Source organism: Heloderma suspectum, chromosome 4 (genome assembly GCF_057233095.1).
Source record: "Heloderma suspectum isolate Gila_16-S chromosome 4, 16-S_ref, whole genome shotgun sequence".
In the NCBI taxonomy this organism is placed as follows: domain Eukaryota; kingdom Metazoa; phylum Chordata; class Lepidosauria; order Squamata; family Helodermatidae; genus Heloderma; species Heloderma suspectum.
The window spans coordinates 235,216,194-235,239,716 of NC_139461.1; the positions used below are offsets into that span (position 1 = coordinate 235,216,194).

Sequence of the window (23,523 nt, forward strand, 5' to 3'; positions counted from 1 at the left end):
TGTCTGAGAGAATCACCGGGATCCCGCGCATCCCCTTCTCATACTGCAAACTCGTACTTTGATTGCTGTCCCTATTTGTATAGACCTGCCCTGTGTTCCGTTTTTTTTTGTCATGAGCGTGTGTGGTAGGATCCAAGGACCTGCGTTTTTAAGGTATATAAATTACACGATAGATTGCACGAGGATTGTTTCAGGATAGACTAGATGATTCAGGCCGAAGTAGCTACAGATCGGAAAGCTAGAAGGATTCTGAGGCAGGTAAACGACCCTGAAGCTCAACACAGTTTGGGGGCTATTTTCTTTAGCCTTTCAATGAATTACCCTACAGCGCCACTAGATTTCAGGGCAGGTGCCCTTTATTTTTCAGCCTTTCCCAGTTATGCTCTATTACTGCCAGTGCCTGCAAACTACAAGTACTCTGTCCTTGACACTACATTTCCCAGCATGCTATAAGAGCGTGAGCTCTGTTTATTCCATCTCCTTCCGTTTCCCGAAATACTAATCGTACTGTAGGGGAAGGCTACATTTCCGATGCAGTCAAGAGTTTCTACGGCATTCATCGGGAAACGACTACGCCGCTTCATGCCTCGGAACTAGTTCTGACCAGCCGAAAGCCCGACGGCCGCAAAGCATGCTGGGAATTGTAGTTTCTTTGCCCTGAGAGCGCGCCTCGCGCCGCTGGGGCGTGTCCTCAGGGGGCTATATAAGCATTAGGAGGGGCGGTGGGTTGCATTTATCTGCTGGTTGTTGTCCTTGGTTTTGGTGCTGTGTGGTGAGTTGCTGGTCGCTATCGCCTTCGGAGGTACGGGGGGGGGGGGACGGACGGTTCGAGCAGATTTTCTCTCTCTGGAAACTGGGTAGGAAAGGGACTGTGAGTTGCTGGTTCGTGTTAGAGGCGGCGGCGGCGGCGGCGGCGCAGGTATCCTTTCTCGGTGCGCCCGACGCCGTTTTCCCTTCCCTCTGCCGAGCCTGAGGTACCGCGTGCAGGCTGCTCGTGCATTGCTTCAGCTCTTCCTTTCTTCAACCTCGTCTGCGCGCCTCCCTCCCTTGGTACGTGCCGTCTTCTCTCGGCGTGGGAGAGGAGGGGGCGGTTTTCCTTAAAACCGAGACGCCACGTGACCTGACTTGAGGTTGGGCCGCCATTTTTAAGGTCTATCAATCCGGCGCGCGCAAAACCGGGAGAGGAGAAGGGGACGGAGTGCCGTCACGTGGTAGCTAGTCTTAGCCTGTCAAAAGCGGCCGTTGAGATTTGGCGCCAAAAGACCCGACGGAGGGAGGAGGGGAGAGGCGGCGAGCCTATTGTTTCCTGAGGCAAACGTCTTTCCCTGAGAGAGATTGCATCGCTTCCTCTGTGGTAGAGTGAAGTTGGCGCTTAGGGCGCGCCTGCCTTTAAGAACCCTGAATTACTGGTATTGCTCTGGTACGTTTTTCCTCAATCCTTACGGCCCAGGAAAACGGCTGGTTCTACTAGAACTGTCGTATGCATTGAAAGATTCCTGTCTCGCAAGTGTTCGGGAGATCCGTTCACTTAAGCTTTCTGTTCTGTTAACTGGGGGTAGGAAACGAACAGCCCAAGGAATTAAAGCTTGAACTGACTTCCGTTCAGCTCTTTTCCCGCGGAAAGGTTATAATCGTCAAGTTCCAAGAGTTTCTGGGAATTATAGGTGGCAGGCCCAGAGAGAGCAGCATATTGCCAGACGCATGCACAGTACTGCACCCTGTGCTATAATAGGCCCAAAAGGTCATTACTTTTTCTGGTGGGACAAGTGATGCTTCAGTTCTTGAAGCCACTGGGCTTGGTATATAGCAGAGCTAAAATTAAAGTCTGTGTAATACTGCAGACTGTTCACAGTACTTACTGTATTTTCTGCTGTTCTACCAAGGAGCTCAGGGCATGATTCTGACAGCATAGGAAGCTGCCTTATACTGGTTCAGAATATTGGTCTACTTAATTTAGTATTGTTGACACTGACTGGCAATGACTCTCCAAGGTTTCAGGCAGGATTGCTTCCTAGCCCAACCTGGAGATGCCAAGGATTGAACCTCGGACCTTCTGTTTTTGCAGTAACCTGTTAGTGGAGTCCCCGTGAAAACATATTATGCATTGGAGGGCTGGAACTGCTTTGGGAGATCATACCTGTATTTAAACTTGTTGTTGATGTCAAGCTACAGTTTCCATGTTTGTATCTTATGGCTCCAAAGTATATAACTTATTTCATGCCCGGTCACATTTCTGAAATACTTCAGACAGGCTGGCATCTGTAGGGAAAAAAACCCTTTAGATTTCCTTCAAAACAAAGCTGAAACTATGCTTAGCAATAATTTGACCACATAATGCCTCTTGGGCAATGCATGGACTGTTAGACTGGTAATTTTGTGACTACGTATGAAGTAGAGGTGGTTTACGTTAAGGGGTTGGCTTGCAGTAGCAGGCCTGTATAAGAGATAATGCATCAGTGACAGCCCCTACGTGTGGAAGTGCTATAATGCTTAGTATTTTCTTAATGTTCTAATCGGTGTCTGATGGAAATAAGAATATTATTGGTAGTGGTTCTAAGTTTACATTTTCAGTTTCAGAATGGCAGAAGAATCTGCTGCTCCTTCCACTTCTGCTGACAAAACTGAGAGGTAAGATAGATTACATAAATACAAAAATAGCATGTGTGTGTCTGAAATAGGGTAGGTAATTGACTTAGTTCAACAAAGTCAGCAGGAGTCCCCTGCTGCCAGATGCTATATTGATTAGAATGGAAGAGAGATACACAAGAGCAGATTCTGAGCACTTGTGCTGTTGTTGGTTCATTGCTGCAAGCAGCTAAATAGTGGCAGAACTTGATTATTCTATCAATTTCGTTGTTCCCCTCAAATCAATATTCACAATGGCTACACTGCTGTGGCTAACAAACCTGTTCTCGTGTTTCCAGTATGGATGTGGATGGAGAAGCCAAGAAACTACTTGGATTGGGGCAGAAAAACCTAGTAATGGGAGATATTCCAGCTGCTGTTAATGCATTCCAGGAAGCTGCTAGCCTATTGTAAGTAATAGTATATGATAAATCTGTGTTTATGTGAGAGTAGCAATTTTAGACTTAGAATGGTAGGGGAAGGGATCTTGGCAATTGTTTGTTTAGGTGGTTTTATTCTATAGAACTCTCCAAGGTAGTCATAATTATGTCAATGATATCTTTTTCACCCCCAGAATTCTGTTGCTTTGGGTGTGTTCTAAATAGCTTTTTGCATTACAGCCTAACTGTAAGCCTGCCTTGGAGATGTCAATATGGTAAATGAGTGGGAGGGAGAATGCTCAATCTGTTTATTGGAGAATAAGTGGTGGTCTCGCATACTGTATTTAGACTTCTTTAATTCATTCAAACTTTAATAAAAGGGAGATCTGACTTTCCAACCACTACCTCACTCTTGATGATACAACATTTATGGCATAAGGTTTATTCAGGCAATTCTAGTTAGGGCAGAGATGGTTAGCTTGCAAAATCACTGCCAAACTTCCAACACAGGAATAAATTGAGGCCTAATTAGCGGCTAAGTCCCTGCCCTCTAGGTCATCTTAGCATCATCTCAGTATGCTTCTTAACACATGGATCTGCATGGCAAAGTGCTTCAGTATATAAACTTACATTAGAGCCAGTTTTGAATCACTTCAGGAGGTTGAAACAATATGTGATGATAGAAGTTAACCATTAATTGCTCTTGCCCCATGAAGCTATTAATGTTGTGTTAGCTGCAATATTCCTAGGAAGACGTGGGGGAAGCTAATCTGTAACTTTTCTTTAGGGGTAAGAAGTATGGTGAAACAGCAAACGAGTGTGCAGAAGCTTTCTTTTTCTATGGGAAATCTCTTCTGGAGTTAGCAAGGTAAGCTGATGTGTCTTGCTGATGAGCTACTTGGGGTGCAATCCTATTTACGTTTAGACAAAAAATCCTACAATTTCCTAGCTGGCCAGGGAAATGCTGGGAGTTGTAGGACTTCTGTCTAAATAGGTTGTGCCCTCAGTGGTTTGAACAGTGTATCCTGATCCTTACAACTCGTTTTAATTTCCCCAAGATATAGGCAGGCAAGGGAATAACTAGCTCCATCAGAGCAGTGATAATGTACTATTATAGATAACAAAAAGTCTTGTGGCACCTTAAAAACTGACTCATTATGGCACAAGCTTTCATTAACTAGTTCACTTCATCAGATGCATGATTACCCTCAGCTGGCTACACAAAAGGTTTAGGAAAAAATTGTGAGGTCAGAGGGGAATGAAATACAGTGCCAAAAAATAGACTGACAATGACATCATAAGCTTGAATATGTAAAATAAGTACAACTGCCATTCACAAAATGGTGTTTTTAACACAAACATCCTGGGCTGGCACTGGTAAAGTCATTAACACATAAGTTATGATTCAGTGGATTCACACAGGAGTTGCCCTTGGAATTTCTCTGTTCAGAAATGGCCACTTTAACATAGGGATGTTGGAGGAATTCATCCGGGGGGTCAAGTCCGCTGAGCTTTTGGCAGCTTGGGCACCTGGACTTTGGCTCGTTTGTCCGTAAGCTAGCCTGACTTGTGAACTTCTGCTGCTGCCACACACACCCCTTGTGCTCTCCTGGCCAATGCCCACTGGCAAGGAGAGCGCAAGGGGCTCATGTACACCGGGCGGCGGGGAGGGAGGATTCTCTCCCTCGCTGCTAGCACCACCGTGCACAAATCCCTCACACTTCCCTTGCTGATACTGCCAAGGAGAACGTGAGGGGTTTGTGCGCAGTGGCAGGGTCAACTCTTCCCCTTTTACACAAGGGTTTTTTTTGCACAAATTGCAGCTGTAATTTGGTGAAAAACCCTCTTGTGCAAAAGGGAGAAAGTTCCTGGATTTCAGGAACAAGCCCCCAGCTTGGCTCGCAAAGGCAAGCTGAGCGGGGGCGCGATGGGAGTCCATTGGGTCATAAAAGGGCCTGATGATATCCACCGTGGATATCCCTACTTCAACACAACTTTGGGAATGGTCATGGTACTTAAACTCAAGTAAAGTAAGTTTTTAAGTATTGTAATGTCTGTCAAAGTAGGACATGATAGTAAATGTCTGATATTCCCCAACATCTGGTACTATGCATTGTTCAAGTGCTTTTAAAAACAGTTTAAGCTAGCAGCATCTCCACAGCTTACGGAACTTGCTACGTAGGAGATCAGAGAGATTCGCTCTGTCTAGAACCTATTGCCAGTCATTTGCACTGGGTGACTTAGAAGTCTAGTATTTCCATTGCTCACATTTCTGTAAATTGGTGTTGCTTGTTATCTTAAGTTTTAACCTCTTTGTTTGTTTGTTTGTTTGTTTGTTTATTTATTTATTTATTTATTGTATTTATACCCTGACTTTTTTCCTCTTGCAAGGCACCCAAGGCGGCTTACATTATCCTCCTCTTCTCCATTTTATCCTCCCAACAACAACCCTGTGAGGTGGATTGGGCTGAGAGTCTGTGACTGGCCTAAAGTCACCCAGTGAGCTTCCATGGCCAAGTGGGGACTAGAACCCGGATCTCCCAGCTCCTAGTCCAACACTCTTGCCACTACACCACACTGGCTCAGCTCTTCAGTTATTCCTCATAGATAATGCATTCCAATCCTTGCTTGCTTTTGGTTGTGTCTTTCTATACATCATCCAACAGATCTTGAAAAGATACAACTGTACAGTGCTCCAAATGTGGCTGCAGTAAAATACTTTATTCAGTCCACTTATCTTGCTGCTGTACCCAATCTAGTCCTTCATTTATAATCAGGGATCAACACATTTTGACTGACCACAACAAAGAAGTATTGACTCCAGGACAACAACATCCCCCTGCCCCCAAATGGGGCAAGATCTTGTCCTCCTGCTATGCCTGAAATGCATGAGTGCTTCTCTCCAGTTCTAAACTTTGAGCTGGGGAAAGAAATTCTGTTTGGAGCTGGAGTGGTGAAGTGGAGGCTTGTTATGGCTCTGCACTTGCACCCAGCCAAGTGGTGCAAGAGCCAAGACAAATCCCAGGCATCAGCTAAACTTTGGGTCTGGTTCAAAGCAAGGGTACATTCCCTCTCCTTTAACACCAGGATTAGAAGGAAGCCTTGAGCTCATCTTGCTCACCAAAGCCCTGGCCATGGTGAGTGTGGCAAGCAAGATTGTAAAATCCTGTTTAATGAATTTGGATTTTTGTTACAATGTACATAACTTCATGCTGAGTTTGGGCAACAGGATGTTAGGTAAGTCAGCTAGTTCACAGAACTTTTGGGGATGAAAAGTTGCCAGCTTGGGTGAATGCGGTGGTCTGTCAATGGTGTTACTGTGCTATATCATGGCAGTTTTGAGGTGTGTGTATGTGTATGTCTACTGAACTCTGGATTCGGTTCAATGCATCTTGTCTGCTGGTTCTTAAGCACTGAACAGTTGGAGTGAAACATGTAACAATGCTTACTGCTCTTCTAGAATGGAAAATGGTGTGCTGGGAAACGCCTTGGAAGGAGTGCAGGTGGAAGAAGAGGAAGAAAAAACAGAAGACTCAATGGTAGAAAGTGCTGATAATATAGATGGTATGTAGAGCTGTCTTAACACATCCTAGAGATGCCAAGCTGTGTTTTGTTTTAAGTGAATTCTGGGCGTGAATAATTTTATTGTCCTAGGTGACTGGAATCTTAGAACCAAAGCCAAAAAGACTTTTATACACTTTTAAACTATAAAATTGACCAAAGATCTAAAGTCTTTGACAAGTTCAGTACTTCTATAAACCTGTTGGCTGAGGCATTATTTTGAACCCAGCCACCTGATGTTCACCATGTGGGCCTAGCTTTCTTTCTGGGTGAAAATATTGATTTGTGTGCCTAATGGTTTTAGAAACAATTGACTAACCTTGAACTAATGGGACAGAAGTTAATAGAAACTCCACGACTGCTGCTTGCAACACAATCTAGTGTATGGCACAGTATGGCCAAATTTTTATTATGCAGTGGTATTGAATCTAGCTACCTAAGATTTGATGCTGTGTAGATTGTGTTGTAATGATGGGTCAGATTCACTTTAGAGAGTGGATAGTTGATCCTTTCCAGACTTCTCACCTCACCCCCAATTTGTAGTAGCTTCTTCTGCAATGTAGTATATTGTCTCATCTAGACAAAGCTTGGCATCTCTTGCTTGGCTGTAACTTTTGCTGGCATACAATTCATTGCTTAAGCACAACACCATGCAAGCCCTAAGTTTTACAGAAAGGTACTTGTTCTCAGGTTCAGTGTCCAAAAGGATTGACTTCCTGAGTTCTGTAACTTGGTAACAAGACATCAGTGGGACTGAGGGTGGGATATGAAGATCATGAATGCTTATCACTAAATTCGAAGGTTTGTTTGTGCTTGATCTTCCTCCTTCATCTAGAAGAAGCAAGGGAGGAATTAAGAGAGCAGGTATATAATGCCATGGGGGAAAAAGATGTATCCAGAAAATCTGCTGAAGAGTCTGTGGTAGACACTGAAGTGGAGATGCAGCTAAAAAACAAGGATGTAGAAATGGAAGAAGTTAAGGAAGAAAAAGCAAAAGAAACAGCTATGGATGTAGAACACAACACTCATGAAGAGAAAAAGGAGGAGCCAGAGAAAACAGAAAAACAGATAGAGGCAGTTCTGCAAGAAAAGCAGGGGGTCAGTGAAGTAACTGCTGAAGATATACTAGAAGATGGGGCTGCTAGGGAAGACAAGCTAGTGGCTGCAGAAGGGACAGTTGGAGAAGAGGAGCCAGTGGTGGCAGAAGAGGCTGGGGAAGATACCACTATAAAGAGAGTGGTGTTAGCAGACAAGGCAGCTGAAGAAGCAAAGCCAATAGCAGAAGAGACTGCAGAAGTAGCTGGGAAAGACATCACAGAAAAACAAGTGACTATAGAAGCAGCTGGGGAAGAAAAGGCGGTACTGGAGAAGATAGAAGAAGAGGCAGAAAAGCTTGTAGTTTTGGCTGCTGAAAAGCAGGTGGACACCACTGTAGAAAATAATTTAGTAGTAGAGGAATTGGTAAAAGCTTCAGGTGAAGCAATAGAAGAAAAAAATTGTATGGCTGTTGAGAAAGTAGAATGTCAGGTAGTAAAAGCAGAAGAACAGCCAGCCAGAGCTCTTGATGAGAAGACAGCAAAAATGGAGGCTTCTACAGAAAACGTGGTGGTGGAGTTAAAAGAGAAAGAAGACCTGAAAGAACCCTTGTCTTCAAGAGAAACATTACCATCAGCTCCAAATGAAATTACGCCTGCAGGGGCTGTCAAGCAATCACATGAAATACAAACTGAAGAAAAAGTTGAAGTTGCTGCTAAGGTAGAAAAGGAGGAAGAAAAGGATGACGAGATGGGAAAGGGCGAAGGTAACAGGGACGGAAGACAGTTGTGGGTGGAATACTTTAGAGAGCTAACCCTTAGTAAAACTATAATCCATTCAGAATTCTCTACCTTAGACTAAGGAACAACCCAGCCAGGGAACAATTTTGAAGCTGCAAAGATTAGTACAATTTTCATAGGTTCAAACAAAAGCTTAGCTGACAAGCTTAGCAAAAATATTGGCTATTTGCAGGGCTGGGGTTAGTATGAGCAGTAAATATGGAAAGCAATGGCCGATAGAGAACACTGAATGGATGTTCACTGCATGCTCTTGTGTTGCAAGATTAACTCTTAACAACTTAAAAGTATTACTTGCATCCTGTTCTGATATACTTGGGCCATAGAATCCACTAAAATACAGTGAAATTAGAGTGCTAGTTTATGGACCTATATTAAATGGAACTTGAAATCTAACTTTCAGGCCTATAACTAGAAACTATTGTAGGTAGCAGACTTCATAGGTTTCATGTCCTGCTTCTCTTGCTTTAGCATTGCTCTTAACTATCTCATAACATCTTGAAAATTTATATCTACAAGTGATATTCTAAGCTGTGAAGTGGTTGTAAACACTATAAATTATTTGACAAACGTTAAAAGACACATATATGGATAAAATCCAGAATAGCAAGTTTATTCTAGCTCCTATTAATTTCAGGGCTTCCTCCTATGACATTGGTTTAAAACCTTAAAACAATTTGAGGTTGTAGTCACAAGACATTTGGGTTACTAAGGGCGCAATCTTACAGGTGCTATACGGCCATAGGATTGATCGGTTTCTGGGAACTGCCCCCTCTGCCTCATAGGTGGCAACGTTCGTCCCCAGCTCTGCACTCTGAAGAGCAGCCTGGGGAGAGGGCATTCCTGAGGGAGGGGAGGGGATGGTGGAAGCCTCTTTCCTATGTGCCGTCTGCCCTGCCCCTGAACTGCTCCGGCTAGACAGCTGAAATCGGCCGTCTAGCTAGTAATGTACGGTGGGTGGAGGGTGGAGAAGATCCTCTCGGCGCTTTGCCCGCCCTGCATTGGATAGGCAATCACCTCTTGAGTTCAGAGGCGGCCTCCCATCCTCATAGGATTACTCCCTTAGTCACCTTAAAAGTGAATAGCTGGTAGAAAGTTTCAAACTTTTTGCTCCATAAAGGGCATTGTTTTCCTGATGCTGAGGAGTGGCTGTCTTGCGCTCTCCCATCAGAGTTTGGGATTGGTGCACAGTAGTAAATATTGGTCAGTTTCTCTAGGAAGCTGTGCACTGTTTATACATACACAGTGCCATGTGCAATGGCGCGATATAAATAATAGGGTTTCATCCAGACTTAGTCTTGCTTAAAGTAAATTAATGATATTCAACTTAGTCATAACTAACTTTTCTTCACTGATTTCAGTAGGGCGTACTCTACGTATAGCTAAATCTGGATCCAACCCATTAATACTTTCATGTGTGAAACTGTGGCTGCTAAGGTAGCAGTTGGGACTAATTATTTGTAAGAAGTATTACTTACATTACACAAATTAAACTCATAGTCCTTAACACAGCCTTTCCCAACCCAGCACCCTCCAGATGTTTTGGATTACAACCCCCATCATCCCTGACCATTGGCCATACTGGCTTGTGCTGATGGAAGTTACAGTTTAAAATATCTGGAGGGTGGCACTGGGTTGGGGGCAGCTGCCTTAACCTGTTCCGCTTCCTTCCCCTTATTACTATATAAATTGAGCTTTAAAAGATCAAGACACATATTAAAATGTCTTCAACTTGCTGTTATGCTAAGGAGTCCCATGCAAATAGGAAAATTTAATTTCAACAATAAAAGACAGCAGATATCCTAAACTTTGAATCTTTTTACTTTCAGATCATTCTTAAAATTCCATATGAATACATACAGTTCTTGAGCTGTCCTTGTACAGAAAACTGCCAAGCCACATCCACTTGTAGATTGAAAGTGGTGTTGCTAGATAATGATGGTACAAGAATTGCATAGCTGAACAAAGTTGAAAGAGCCAAGTAAAATGGATTTATGTACACTATACAACTGAGTGTATATTAATGACATACTCCTATTGTAGAGACTGAAGGGTCAGAAGAGGAAGACAAAGCTGAAGAGGATAAAGAAAATGACTCTACAGTTGAAGAGAAGGTGAAGTATAAATTAAATGAGCATTCAGGCCTGTTAAAAAGTTGGTTGAACCTTTCTATTAAGTTAGGAATATTGCTGCAGTGGAAAACTATTTCCAATTATGAATGTAGAGCACAGGAAAAGTCTGAATACTGAAGTGGGCAGCATGAGGGAGTTCAATTCTCCCTCTAGATAAGGATTATAGTAGGGTAGGATTTATGAGCAGCTTCTGTGCTGGAAGAACCCTGGAGATGGCACAAATAATTGTGAATATATATATTATATATATTTATATATATAATATTTATATATACAATTTAAGCAGTGCATGACCCATAGGGCTCAAATATAAATATAAATTTATTTATTTATATTTGAGCCCTATGGGTCATGCACTGCTTAAATAGTGTACTAACAGTTGGCTTGACTGAGTACCTAAAATCTGAAGGTTTAATTGAGCCTCAGCACTAAAGTTTCTTGATTTCTTGTTGTATTTAGGCATTTGATAAATATTACTGCTTTGGAAGACTTATAGTGCAATCCAGAAGTAAGTCCCACAGAGTTCCAAGTGTGCATAGCGTTGTAGCTTTAGTAGCTGAATATATGTCTTCCCTTTCCCTTTTGTATGCATAGTAAACCAATTTTGTAGTTTTCAAGCAAACATAGAATTTAATGTTTAGAAACTTTATATGATCTAAAGTGCATAATTTCTTAGTTTAATCACCCATAAATCATCCTATGGTTTTTAAGGGTTCATGTAAACTTACATCTGTGTGAAGAAGTTGCTCTGAAAAAGATGTAGCCTGAAATAGCCATGAGTGCTTGGAGGCAGTACTTGCAGGTGTGAACTTTGCATACTTAAAGACAAGATGTGTGGCTTTGCATGGGTTGGGGCAATCATAAGCCTGAAAAGGCATGCAAGTGTCTACCTCTCCTACAACAGATTTTTGTGCTGTGCAAACAATAGGGTGATTGCTGTTAGGAAAGGGAGTAATAGAAGGCATTTGGCTCTATTTGAGGTGTGTGCACAATCCCTCCTTCATAGGACCATTTGTCTGCAATGGTCGGGGAGATAATAATTTCTTGGTGGAGGCTGGGTTGCAGCACTCCCACAGGGAGGGGACTTTAAGATAAGGTGGCCAATGTTTTTTTCTTTATTAAAACTAAGCTGCCACTCCTTGGTTGTGTTCAGCTGCCATACCCTTTGAGAATGGACCAGAATACCCCATGTGAATGATGCTATATCATAACTTAAATGTCATTCCTAGGGAACATGCTTGTGTTGGGGTGGAATATGGCAGGCTCAGCACTAATTTCACAAGTCTCCAGGATGAGAATGAATAGGGAGCTGATCTGTGGAGATCATTATTTGCCAGGACTCTGCAGGAGAAGAAAATGGAACCTGTCATGGTTTGCCAGCAGCATATAAACTCATGCCTCAGCCTAATCAGTTGGGTCCCAGCTATCTACTGTGCTCACCTGCCAATCACTGCCTTGCTGCTAACACAGTGAATCTATGCATGTTGACTCAAAAGAAGTCTCATTAAGTTCAGTGGAGCTTCTTCCCTAGTAGGCATGCATAGCATTACAGTACAGCCTGAGTCTAGCACAGCATCCATGGTTAAAGTAATATTTGCACCCTTTCTCATCTTCTTTAAGCCTTTGTCTTGAGCAGCTTTAAAGTTCTTCTTAAAAGTTCAAGACCACTCTTGTGCACACAGGGACCTTTGCACAGATTTTTCTCTCATGCCAGGGCTATTTCCTTGCGCAACAGTAATGACTCTGTGTGGTGGGGAGGGGAAACTTCCTTTCTGCCAAGAGCTGTATTCCCTTGGGCATAATCCATTGGGGGCCCAAGCCAAAAGTTAGTGAAACCACCCCTTTCTGCCACACCACCCTGTGGACTGCTGGGAAAGGGACAGATTGCTCTTGCCAGAGGTTTGAACCAGTTGCTTGCAGAGGGTGTTTGAAATTAGGCCAAGGGCCACAAGTTTCTCACCCCTGCCCTACAGCAAGGGGAAGAAGAACTACGTTTGTTTTGTATTTTGTATATGTGCTCAACTCTGAGAAGCCAGGCTTCTGTGAGGCAGCAAGCCTTTAAAATTGCTAGTCCTTTTTTGAGGCATACTTCTCACCAATATGGGGTGGCTATATAGCTCCACCTTCTGAGGTAAGCCACTGTGCAAACAATACCTAACAAATTGCTATGCCTGACTGAAAGGAATCCTCTTGTTGTGGCATCACTCCTTCCTTCCTTAAGTTGAGTCAGTCTGATAAGAACTGGGAATTCCACTCTCTCTGCTGCCCAAACTATGAGGCAGTGAGATCAAATAAAAGGAGACTAGTGCTCTGCTTATCAGGCAAGCACTGAAATGCAATGGGAACTGTCAGTGATGGTTAGCTAGAACTATTGCCAGGGAATGTAGTTTTGTCTTGAAAGTCAGATTCCAACTAACCAGGATCCAAAGTGATCTCTTATTTAATTCCCATAATGGAATAAATACAGGAGTAGTATAAGACCCATACTGAATCAGACCAAAGGCCTGTCTAGTCTAGCATTCTGTTCATACAGTGGCCAACCAGCTGCCCATGGGAAGCCCACAGCAGGATATGAGCACAATAGCACCCTTCTGTTTGTGTTCCCCAGCAACTGGTATACAACGGCATATTGGAGGTACTATATAGCCATCATGACTAGTAGCTATTGATATCCTCCATAAATGTGTGTAATCCCCTAAATTTTCCCCTTTAAAATTTAGATGAATTTTAAAGCCATCTAAGTTGGAGGCCTTCACTACGTCTTGGAGCAAATTCTATAGTTCAGCTATGTGCTGTGTGAAAACGTGCTTCTATTTGTCCTGAATCTCCCACCATTCATCTTCATGGGATGGCCCTGGGTTCTAGTATTACAGGGGAAGAAAAACTTCTCCCTATCCACTTTCTGCACAGCATGCATAATTTTGTACACCCCTGTCATGTCTCCCTGTACTCTCCTTCTTTAAGGTAAAACAGTCCCAGATATTGTCTTGAGTTACTCTGGATTCTATTTACTGTGACAAAGGATGAAATGTCACAATGGGACTGTTTCCTCCTCCCTTCTGCCCCCCCCCATGCCACCTGCAAATCTGCTCTGAAGGGTCCCCCAACCCTCCAGAGCAGATATGGAGAGCATGTGGCAGGAGGGGAAATTATCCCCCTCCCTGTTCTGATGGAAGCAGTTCTGTCCGTGGGATAATGTAATTGGATATCACCCAAGGGATAAAGTGTTCAGTGCCAGATTAGGTACCCTCCCAAACAGTGAATTCATTGATAAGGCACAAAGTAAAAGAGGCAAGTAGAATGTGTAGCACTTCTAGTGGCGTGGCATGGCATCACTTGTATTGTCTCAAAACTGGTATAGGATGAAAAGATTTGACCCCCTCTGGTGGGTAAGGCAGTTCCCCTAATAGTACTAAGCTTTCAAGGCAGAAGCTTTTGCATATGAGATTTCCCCTGAGTTCTCTGTAGAGAACTTGGGAAGGGGATATGTGTGCTATTGTATTTCCTGCCTCATTGGGGCTGACCTTGCTTTTCTAAAGTTGATCTGTTGCTTCCTATGGTGGGTGGTGGTTTGTTTGTCTTCTTTTAAGGGATATGAAGCTGGTGCTATCTAGCCCTTAGCTTGACTCTTTCAAATAACTTTGCTTCAGGAGAGTGAAGAAGATGAAGTTGGAAACTTAGAACTGGCATGGGATATGCTGGAGTTGGCAAAAGTAATATACAAAAGGTATGTCATGGAGTTTTAACAAATTACATCCTTACAACTAAAGGTACTACAACAAACTTGCTGACTGTGCCTTCTTTATCTAGACAGGACACTAAAGAAGCTCAACTCCATGCTGCTCAGGCTCACTTAAAATTAGGAGAAGTTAGCATCGAATCTGGTAACTACCCTTAAGTTGCTCAGGCATTCAGGGAACTCATTTCTGCTAGTGTTCTACATGTCACTGCACATAGTGTTGCCTTACTCTACATGACCACTACATATAAACTGTTGGCATTTTAATCACATCTTTTAAAAATATTTTGATAGCTGTTCAGACATGAGCATTAACCTAACCCTTTCCTTATAATGGACACTAGTATGCCTTGCCATAATGTTCCATGCTTTTATGTGCATCAGGAATAGAGAGGGTAGATTTGTGACTCTTCTATGCCTTGTAATCTGTTGGGATACAATAGCCTAGTTCAGTTTCAAAATCCCTAGCTTGCTAAACCATAGTTTTGTAGATGTAGTCTCCTCACTTGTTCCCAGCTGCTAAACTATGGGTTAGCAAGCCAGGAGTTGGAGATCCATACCACAATTATTTCCACCGGACTAAGACATGTATTTGATAGTCTGAGGTCATATATTCCCCTTCAGAATTTGGTGTGGGAATCAATAAAGCTAATGTAAATACTTTTTTCTACACTATTGCATGAAGCAGAATTCAATCTGAATGTCTGCTTTCAGGTGAAATTCTGTCCTGACTTTCTGATATCTTGTGCAGAAAATTACATCCAAGCTGTAGAAGAGTTCCACTCCTGCCTGACTCTTCAGCAGAAGTATTTAGAGGCCCATGACCGCCTGCTTGCAGAGACTCACTATCATCTAGGGTTAGCCTATCACTACAACAATCAGTATGATGAAGCAGTACTGCAGTTCACTAAGTCAATGGAAGTCATTGATAAAAGAATGGGTAAGTAAAAGTGCGATTGATCTGTATCTTTCTTGCAGTTAGTTAAGAACTTCCACTACTTTGTGCTGTCTTCTCCAAGCTTCAGATTGTCGGTGTTGGTGGGTCTAAGGGGTGGGAATTACTTTGTCTTTACTCAAGATCCACCAACCAGAGCGTGGTGCAAGAGGGATACACTTAGAATTAAAGCATTTTGAGCCCAGGAATTGGTTTTTAAGTACTATAACTGAACACAATCTTTCCACATAAAAATCCTCTCCTGGTTACCCTAAACTTCCTTCATTTCAACAGTATAATTTAAGTGGTGGGAGTGAATCATTTCTTACTGCTATTGTTAAAACAGTTGAAAGTCAGAAATCTATTGCAAATCACCCAGAGATCTACTTGTAGATCCAGATCTACCTTCTGTCCCCTCCTGGGGTACATAACTTAGTTTTGCTTCCAGGATTCAGGTTTTTTTTTTCCTGAAGGAGTGTTAAGATGGCTAACAAGCCAGCTAGCAAAAAACTGCAATAAATTTGGGAGCTATTGTTGATCTTTCAGAATCCACTTTAACATATACCATATAAAAGGTCAGAAATGATTAGTCAGTTGCTTAAACAGTACTAATGACTCTTAACGTGTTTCACTTTTCTAGTGATGTTGACAGAGCGACTAAAAGTAAAAGGGGAGGGATCCACTGAGGATAAGAAGGAAATTGAAGAACTCAAGGGACTGCTTCCTGAAATTAGAGAGAAGATAGAGGATTCAAAGGAGTCTCAGAAAAGTGCGAGGGTGGCTGAACTAGCTCTGAAAGCAACTCTGGTGAGTTCTAGCCTTACTAATATGTTCTGGTGAACTTGTGCTAGAAAGGGACAAAATGATAGTCACATCAAGGCACAGGAAAACAATGAGAGAAGATGAAGGATGCCATTGATACTTTGCTCAATTAGAATTGGCTAGAGACTTCTGCTTTGATCTGAGGTAACTAATATACTGTACTGTAACGACACAGTTTGGTGCAAGTTTTGAGTCCTAAAAGCAAGATCACCAATGGTGGTTGCCAAATGGCTTGGTGGATAAAATACATGATCCTGGATTTCTTCTGAGGTTTTTTTTTAAATGGGGAGATATCCAACAGCATCTGTGTTGGCATTATTCTGACATTTATAACTGTTGTTTAGCTAGGCAGAAAAACTGACACCTTCAGACAAGCTTCGTCATTTGCTGCTTATTAAACTTTAAATTGCATAACTTTTGCTTCAAAACTTGTTTTCAAATTATGCAATACACACATTTGCATTTAAAACTTCACAGTACTGCTCACAATGCAGAATAAAAGCAGGGGATGGGGCAACAATGACTAATAGAAACTTCAGGCCAACACCTTTGTCTTTCTTGGACACCTTTGTAATTTCTGGGGCTTTAGGAACCAGAGGGCTCCTAATAGTGACTTTTAGACTGATTGATCTCTTTTGTTTCCAGGTTGGTGGATCTTCTTCTAGTTTTTCACAGGGGACCGAAACCGGTTTGGCTTCAACCGTAAGTGATACTTAAGAGCAAGCAGTTTAATGTTACTGTAGCTAGTATTTCATACACACTCTTTGCCTTTTCTTGTAATAGATCCCAGTTGGACAAACAGCTGATGGAGCATCTCAGTGTATTACAGACATCTCCCATCTTGTTAGAAAAAAGGTATGCGTCCTATCAAACTAACAAATGTAGAAATAACTGGCTTGCAATAGTTAGTCCCTTCATAAAAAGCTTAGATCACCCTGTTTCTACAAATTCTAGAGATCCTGCATAAGATCCTTTCCACTGGGAGCCAATCAGTCTGGGAACCATCTAGCTTCCTTGGTAGCTTTTGATGGTTTTGTGCTGTGCAGCACCCACCTGACTCACTCTGGTTTAATTTCAAAGCTTAATTATGTGGGTCCTGCAGGCACTTTAGAACTTGGCTGTGTTAAAGACCTGCAAAATTGTCCATGGTAGAGGTTCAGAATACAAAGGCAACAAAGTCCATAGAAACTGAACTTCACAGTCAAACAACCAGGCTGAGCTGGGTTCCCTTATTTCAAGTGGAAATGGAAAATTGGTTAAAATAGCAAAGCCAGACTGAAACAAGCCAAGTGTACGCATGTACAACTGCATTTGTATCTGGGGATTATTACTGAGTTGCTAAGCAATGCATCTAGTATTCTCTTAAACAAATCCCTTCATATAGTATGTTAAGTACTGTTTATCTGTATTGTAGACTGCCTTCCTAACTTGAGTCCAGCCCTGGCAGTCAACTAGAGCTTCTGATGTTCAGAGTTGTAGGTAGGTAGCTAGGTAACTCAAAACTAGATGGTTTTACAGTATTGAAGCAGGATAACTTTCAAACAACCAAAGATGACCAATCAGAGGTAGTATATATCTTGTAACCCCTGCTCTGGTCCAGAACAGTTTAAAACTGTAGTTCAGTTGGCGCCTGCCAGTTAATAGTTCATGCACAATGACACTAGATACTCTTTATTAAGACTTACATTTGAAGTTGTACTTGGTGAAGACTAAACAATTTTGTCTTCAGAGGAAACCAGAGGAAGAAACTCAACAGGGAGACAATGAAGCTAAGAAATCTAAACCAGAACCGGCTGTCAATGGTGGTGGTGATGCTGCCCCCAGTGGAAATGAGGTTGCAGAGAAAATGGAAGAGGAGGTGGGCAGTTGAGTCAGGAGTCTGTGTATACTTTCCCTTTCCAGGCATACCTTTCCTGCCTGTCTGTAATTGCCTGCTGGTCTTCTCTCCCAGACTGATTGAAGTTGGGAATTTGCCCATGTTGGAATGCATGTTGTAATCTGTATCTGACCTAAACTGGGAGTCTAGCTGTTAAACTAGTTCTGTATATTTGCGGACAGCAGCTCACACATCTAAACGATACTTCTGAAAAAGCAACCTTGCTTAAGTATTATTATGAAGGACTCCTAATCCTGCATAATATCTGAAGTGCTAAAGCAGATTATTTAAACATAATTTGGTTACTGGCTTGTGTCAAGATGCAGCCATGCTACATTTTTAACTGACCAATTGTACTACACAGTACTGAATCATGTAGAGTTGTTGCATGAATTAACTGGCCTGGAAGCGGGGGGGCATATACTCATGCTAAAACTACACATTTTTTTCTTTTTTTACAGACAGAGGGAAGGCCTCAAGTTGAAACAGTTCAAAGTGCTGTATGATAGTTCTTTAATATTGGACACTTCTCTCTCCCAAGGACAATGGGTTTTGTATATAATGTATTTTTTCACTTTTGGCAACTTTTGTATTCAATAAAGATTGTACTCAAGTATTAACGCTGCCTTTTGATAAGATATAGTAAAATGAGTTGCTAAGCATATTGCCTCAATCATTTGACCTAAATACATTGCACCTGTCTTATAGTCAGTTTACATCTGCAGCGTAGCAGTCCTGCTACTTATCCTGGCTGCCAATTAAAGTTGATGTACTGCTGACTTCCCAAGAGTTTAGGGCTGGGATTGGTCAACCTGCAGGGCAAACTATCTGGAGGGCCATAAGTTGCCCACCCCTGGTTTAGGGAGTAAAGTAGTGGCCTAGATATATTTGGAAGACAAGGCAGGAGAGCATTCCACCAGTGGGGCACCACCAATGAGAAGGCCTTTTCTGTGGTACCCATGAATACATGCATTCAGATGGCAGAGAAGGCCCTTTGAATATATACAGCTATCTATGGTGCAAAGCCCTGCAAATTGTGCTTGAGTGTTGTTGCCAAAAACATTAGCCAGTGGGAATATTCTGAAAGTGTCTCTAGGCACACTGTGCTTTCCCTTGTCCGCTAAGCAAGTGTAGTCTGCCCGTTCTCAATTAGAATTAAGGAGAAAAGTTTTATAGAACTGATGGCACTACTCTCCCACAAGCCTGATTTCTACAAATTACTGCTCTGCAGTGTTTAGAGAATAAACTCCAATCCAGTCCTGGTTTTCGCAGCTCTTATGGCATAAGCAGGTTCTTCACACCCAGGCTTGCACAGGACTTCATGTGTGTACCAATGAATATTTTGCATCATTAGCCTTTTTAGCTCTAAAGATCATGTTTCCTCAAAGTCCAATCCAACACTAAATTCCTTTTCCTACAGCAGCTCAGTTTACAAATGAGACTAATTTTTTTGTTCTTTAATCAGTCCTGAAAGTTGATGCAACTTCCCTTTTGGGGTGAGAGGCTAATTATATATGTACTGCTGTAGAGGGCATATGTTGGGAGAAGACTAGAGGCTGAAGAAGAGATTGGAGAAGGATTCTGTTGAGGAAACAGGCTAGAGCACTGGATGGCATACATGGAACCTACAACTAGGGTTAGTGGAGAATTCCGCCGCGGACCCCAATGACGCCGGATTCAAAAGAATCCAGCCTCTGGAGTCTGCTGCAGAATGGAGCACTTACCTTGGCCTCCCCCCGGAATCCGTGTGAAGCCAGCTCTTCTCCATGGTGATTCCAGCTGGCTCCATATAGCCAGTGATACGGCCACCATTGCCGTATCCCTGAGGAAGGAATCCAGACGCAAATGGCGTAGAGGATGCTACTTGTGGCCGTAAAGCCCTTAGTATAAGCTAAATGCAGCTGTAAAAGACTACGTGGAGCCGGCTGGCAGCTCCGCGGAATTGCCGCGGAGCCATCCCACGAGGATTCTGGGGGGAGGAACGGATCCCCTCCTTCCGCCAGCGGCTTCCTCCTGGAGCAGCACGTAGGGAATCCACCCATCCCTACCTACAACTAACCCACTTTACTGGAAGCATACAGGTTTAGGAAATCCACTCCTAATCATTCTATTGGAGGGCTGTATTAGGATGAGTAATAGCAGCAGAGCCTTGCATGGCAACCTAGTTTAGTTACTAACAGGGAAGATGGAAAAATAAAGAACATAAGAGCCATGCTGGATTAGGCCAAGGGTACAGGAAGTATGCTGTACCATGGCATTTCCTGACAAGATATTTCAGGTCCACTACCAGGATTTTGGGTTGCTGTGATGACAGTATTTATGAGCTTGTAGACCCTTTGACGTGGATGACTTTGAGAAAGTGATGTCCATTTCAGGTTACAAGAAAGTTTTTTGCAAACTATGCTAGTGGATCTTTGCAATAATTGCTGATGGATCTTCCAGTGTATGACTGAGATGTCTTCTGGCTTATCTTTAAATCTGTTCCAATGCCAACAGCCTTGTCTGAAATAAAGCAGAACAAATACACAACTTCACATTTAAGCTGGCACTATTCTCATGGAGAACAGCGATAAAACTGTTTCTGAGTTAGAGCAGTAATAAGACATCTAGCTTTATTCAACTGTAGAAGAGATGTCATATCAACTGTTACTTGATCTGATCTATCTCTGGCTCACTGGAATGATCAGATGTAGTTCAGATCTTGGCATTAAGATACATAGTTCAGGGTTAATTACATAATTACAGCTTATGTCATGAGAAAACTGCACTGTTTCTTGGTGTGTCCAGTTTGCAAATGGTTGCATTCACAGGTACAACTACAACCCAATCTCACCTGCTTTTGTGATGTTGGCTGTGGCATTAATTCTGCAATTTTTACTCCAGAGGATTCCTTGTTGTACAGATCTAGTGCTTTCTTTGGCAGATAGGACTGATCAATGTCCTATGGAAAATTTAGAAGACCGTGTAATCAAGGATATGATGGTGTAGTCACTAGTTTAGTTTTTGCTCTGAGTTACGGAGTTATAGTCTTTGCAGGATAGTACAACTGTACTGCAGTCATCCTGCTGTACTACAACTTTACTGTTTTGGCGAGGGCTGACATGGAAGATAATACTACTATCCAAACCTTTCCCAGTTAATGGCCTTATAATAAACATGGAAGGATGATCACATGTGCTTTGTGGTTCCGCCAGTGAGCAGTTACTCTGAATACACATTCTCTGTTAATAGGAATATCTGCCCCTTCATTAGCCCCTCTCAGTATACTTACCAATGATGAATATCTGAATTTTTCATTCCATCTTCCATCAGCTATACACACAATCACAGATGCACCTGGCACCAACTGGATCTGGAAGAAGCGCATTATTATTTTTGGAAGAAGTACATTCTTAATCAGGTTTAGGGTTTAAGTTAATGATTGTTGCTCTAGAGTAGTGTAGAGATGGAGATAAGGTAGATACCATGTGGATTGCAAACACCCTGTCAAGTATGTGAGAGGCTATTGGGATTTTGATATGAATAAGGCTAGGCAATTAGTGTCCTCCAGATAGTTTTGGGCTAAGTTCCCATCACCCCTAACCATTGACCATGTTGGCTGGGGCTGATGAGAGTTACAATCCAAAACATCTGGAGGGTACCAGGTTACTTACCCCAATCTAGTGAATGTCCTAGCTGCCTCTGTTTCAAAGACTGATGTTGGAACTATTGGAACAAGTGGGGAAAATACTTCAAAGGAATGACCACAATAGAACATTGCTTTTGTAGTGGGAAAAAAATGTTGCTCTCTGCACCCAAATGGATTTGCAAGGCTACATGCGTGGTTCAGGTAGATATTCAACTTAGAATACATTATGAAGATACAAAATTGCCTTCTGCAATCAGACCATTGGTCTTAGTCGTAATCAATCTTCAGATCCAGGACCCCTTTAGCTCAACGTGCATTTGGGGACCCACTTAATTTTGGCCATATATTTGTATGGGTTAATATTGCAATCCACCTTATGTCAGGTTGTGACCCAGGTGTAAGTGCTGACCTACACATTGAAGACTAATAGTCTGACAATTCTCCAGCCTTGCTGCGATGATCCTTTGTTTGGTCTCTAGCATTTTGGGTAGTTAGGAGAGCTTCAGCAATTGGGTGGTATAGAAATGTAGTAAAGAAATGGCATGGCCAAGCTTATGCCTTGGGAGTCAAGTTTTCTCTACCACCGTGTATATTGCAGGTATGATCAATAAAGGCTTGCAAGGAAAACAGTTCTCTTTGCAAAGTGCTCCCCTTATGAACAGGGGTTATATGTGTTCACACAAACATGAGGCCCATCTTGCCTTCAGGTCTTTATAAAGCTCCTGTTCTATATTTGACTAGTCACTCACCACTTTCTTATGGAACATGCTCTTCATAATGCTGCTGCATTTCCCTTGGGATAAGGAAGCCAGCATGATCTGTGCAGGGAAGATAATATTTTGAAGAGAAAATGAATATTGTGTTTCTTTGTATCTTCTAGCTTGCTACTGCATAAGATGAGTTTTAAGATTACTACGCTTCAGTTGCCACTGCTGATGAGACATCTGTAGGCAATAGATGTGTATGGGTAGAAACTTGGTCCATTGGAAAGTACTGGATGCTGTATGAAAGTAATCCCTCTAATCTCTAGTTTTTGTCATACTGTTTTCACATTTTAAAGCTTTTTCTGAATAACTTTAAAATGTACCTTTTGCTTTCAACTGAAAAGTGGAAGTTGGGCAACTTCCAGCTTAATATAAAATGCTAATGTACAGGTGATGCAGGGAAATCATGTAAGAAAGGTTGTGCATGCCCCAAGTCCAGCTGCAAGAATTCTAATGCAAGAAAGTAGGTGAATGTGTTACGCATCTATAATATTTGCATTCCTTAAGGTGTGCATGCAGACATGTGCCTTAAAAGTAACATCTACAATTCTAGGGAATGCAGATTTTGAACTATAAGCTGAGTCCTGTGGTTTGTACTATAATCATGGCTATGCAGATTCCAAGACACACCTTGGCTCAATTCTGGCTGGTTATTAAGATGGATAATTAAACTTCATTTATACCTGGCTGGGAGCCCCCTTGTATAAGGGCAGCTGGTAAATGCCGGTGTTGCAGTAACCTCTAGAGAACACATGGAGAGCACTCCATGCCTGACTTTCCAGAGTGTAACTTAACGGTTCCCCCTTAACCATTGCTCTTCTCTGTGCTGCTTGGACATCTTCCTTTTTACCCGAAACTTCTCTGGCTGGATTCACCACACTTTCATACAGGTGGATAATAACTGTTGAATATTCGTGGTAAACTCTGTGGGGACAGGCCTGAAAAACAGAAGTGCTGCAGGTCCTAAAAGGGAAGACAGAGCCAGCTATTGTTTAGGGGTCCACAAATATGGCTGCTGGTGATAACCATAAATGTAACTGTTGTGACTAGTATGGAAAGGTTCTCACTATACTCCATTATAGGAATAATAAGCTGCTGGTAGCACAGGAAGACTACCTCTTTCAAAATGGCACTGGGTTGCATGTTGTGCCATAACATGTAGTCAAGTGTAATAGGTTGGAAAGGAGGGTTGCTACAAATATGCACCTTGCTGCTCCTCCCTTGTAAAAC

General features: G+C 42.3%; 2 protein-coding genes across 19 annotated transcripts in view; one reads left to right on the plus strand and one right to left on the minus strand.

Annotated features, from left to right (window-relative positions):
• The first annotated feature begins 530 nt into the window (after window positions 1-530).
• On the plus strand, window positions 531-18,562 carry NASP (nuclear autoantigenic sperm protein). Of its 3 annotated transcripts, none has more exons than XM_084852716.1 (15): window positions 531-772; window positions 2,572-2,628; window positions 2,925-3,035; window positions 3,793-3,873; window positions 6,466-6,569; window positions 7,402-8,367; window positions 10,442-10,512; window positions 14,181-14,257; window positions 14,341-14,414; window positions 15,021-15,209; window positions 15,844-16,010; window positions 16,671-16,727; window positions 16,809-16,880; window positions 17,755-17,883; window positions 18,363-18,562. In XM_084852716.1, the coding sequence occupies exons 2-15, from the start codon at window positions 2,579-2,581 to the stop codon at window positions 18,405-18,407; spliced, it is 2,193 nt and encodes a 730-aa protein (XP_084708842.1). In that variant the 5' UTR covers window positions 531-772; window positions 2,572-2,578; the 3' UTR covers window positions 18,408-18,562. The 3 variants fall into 3 exon arrangements, with proteins under 3 accessions (XP_084708842.1, XP_084708844.1, XP_084708843.1); XM_084852718.1 differs by lacking the exon at window positions 531-772 and adding an exon at window positions 778-802 and having other exon boundaries at window positions 2,578-2,628; XM_084852717.1 differs by lacking the exon at window positions 531-772 and adding an exon at window positions 1,309-1,420.
• The window catches only part of CCDC17 (coiled-coil domain containing 17), a 51,022-nt gene continuing 45,180 nt past the window's right edge, over window positions 17,682-23,523 (minus strand). For 6 of the 16 annotated variants that reach the window (XM_084852703.1, XM_084852700.1, XM_084852704.1 and 3 more), the window contains 4 exons: window positions 22,977-23,231; window positions 22,279-22,347; window positions 21,173-21,253; window positions 20,562-20,842 (listed from right to left, as the gene is read on the minus strand). In XM_084852703.1, the coding sequence (XP_084708829.1) occupies window positions 20,648-20,842; window positions 21,173-21,253; window positions 22,279-22,347; window positions 22,977-23,231 (600 nt within the window). In that variant the 3' untranslated portion in view covers window positions 20,562-20,647. Of the gene's footprint in view, window positions 20,404-20,560; window positions 20,843-21,172; window positions 21,254-21,554; window positions 21,607-22,278; window positions 22,348-22,976; window positions 23,257-23,523 lie in introns of those variants that run through there. The other 10 variants (XM_084852711.1, XM_084852707.1, XM_084852713.1 and 7 more) reach the window with 7 other exon arrangements.

Excerpts from the sequence above, each read along its gene's own strand:
- NASP (XM_084852716.1), top strand. The coding sequence starts at position 2,579 with ATGGCAGAAGAATCTGCTGCTCCTTCCACTTCTGCTGACAAAACTGAG. Across the intron at positions 3,874-6,465 it reads TCTCTTCTGGAGTTAGCAAG|AATGGAAAATGGTGTGCTGG; the intron begins GTAAGCTGATGT and ends CTGCTCTTCTAG. Across the intron at positions 16,728-16,808 it reads AAACCGGTTTGGCTTCAACC|ATCCCAGTTGGACAAACAGC; the intron begins GTAAGTGATACT and ends TTCTTGTAATAG.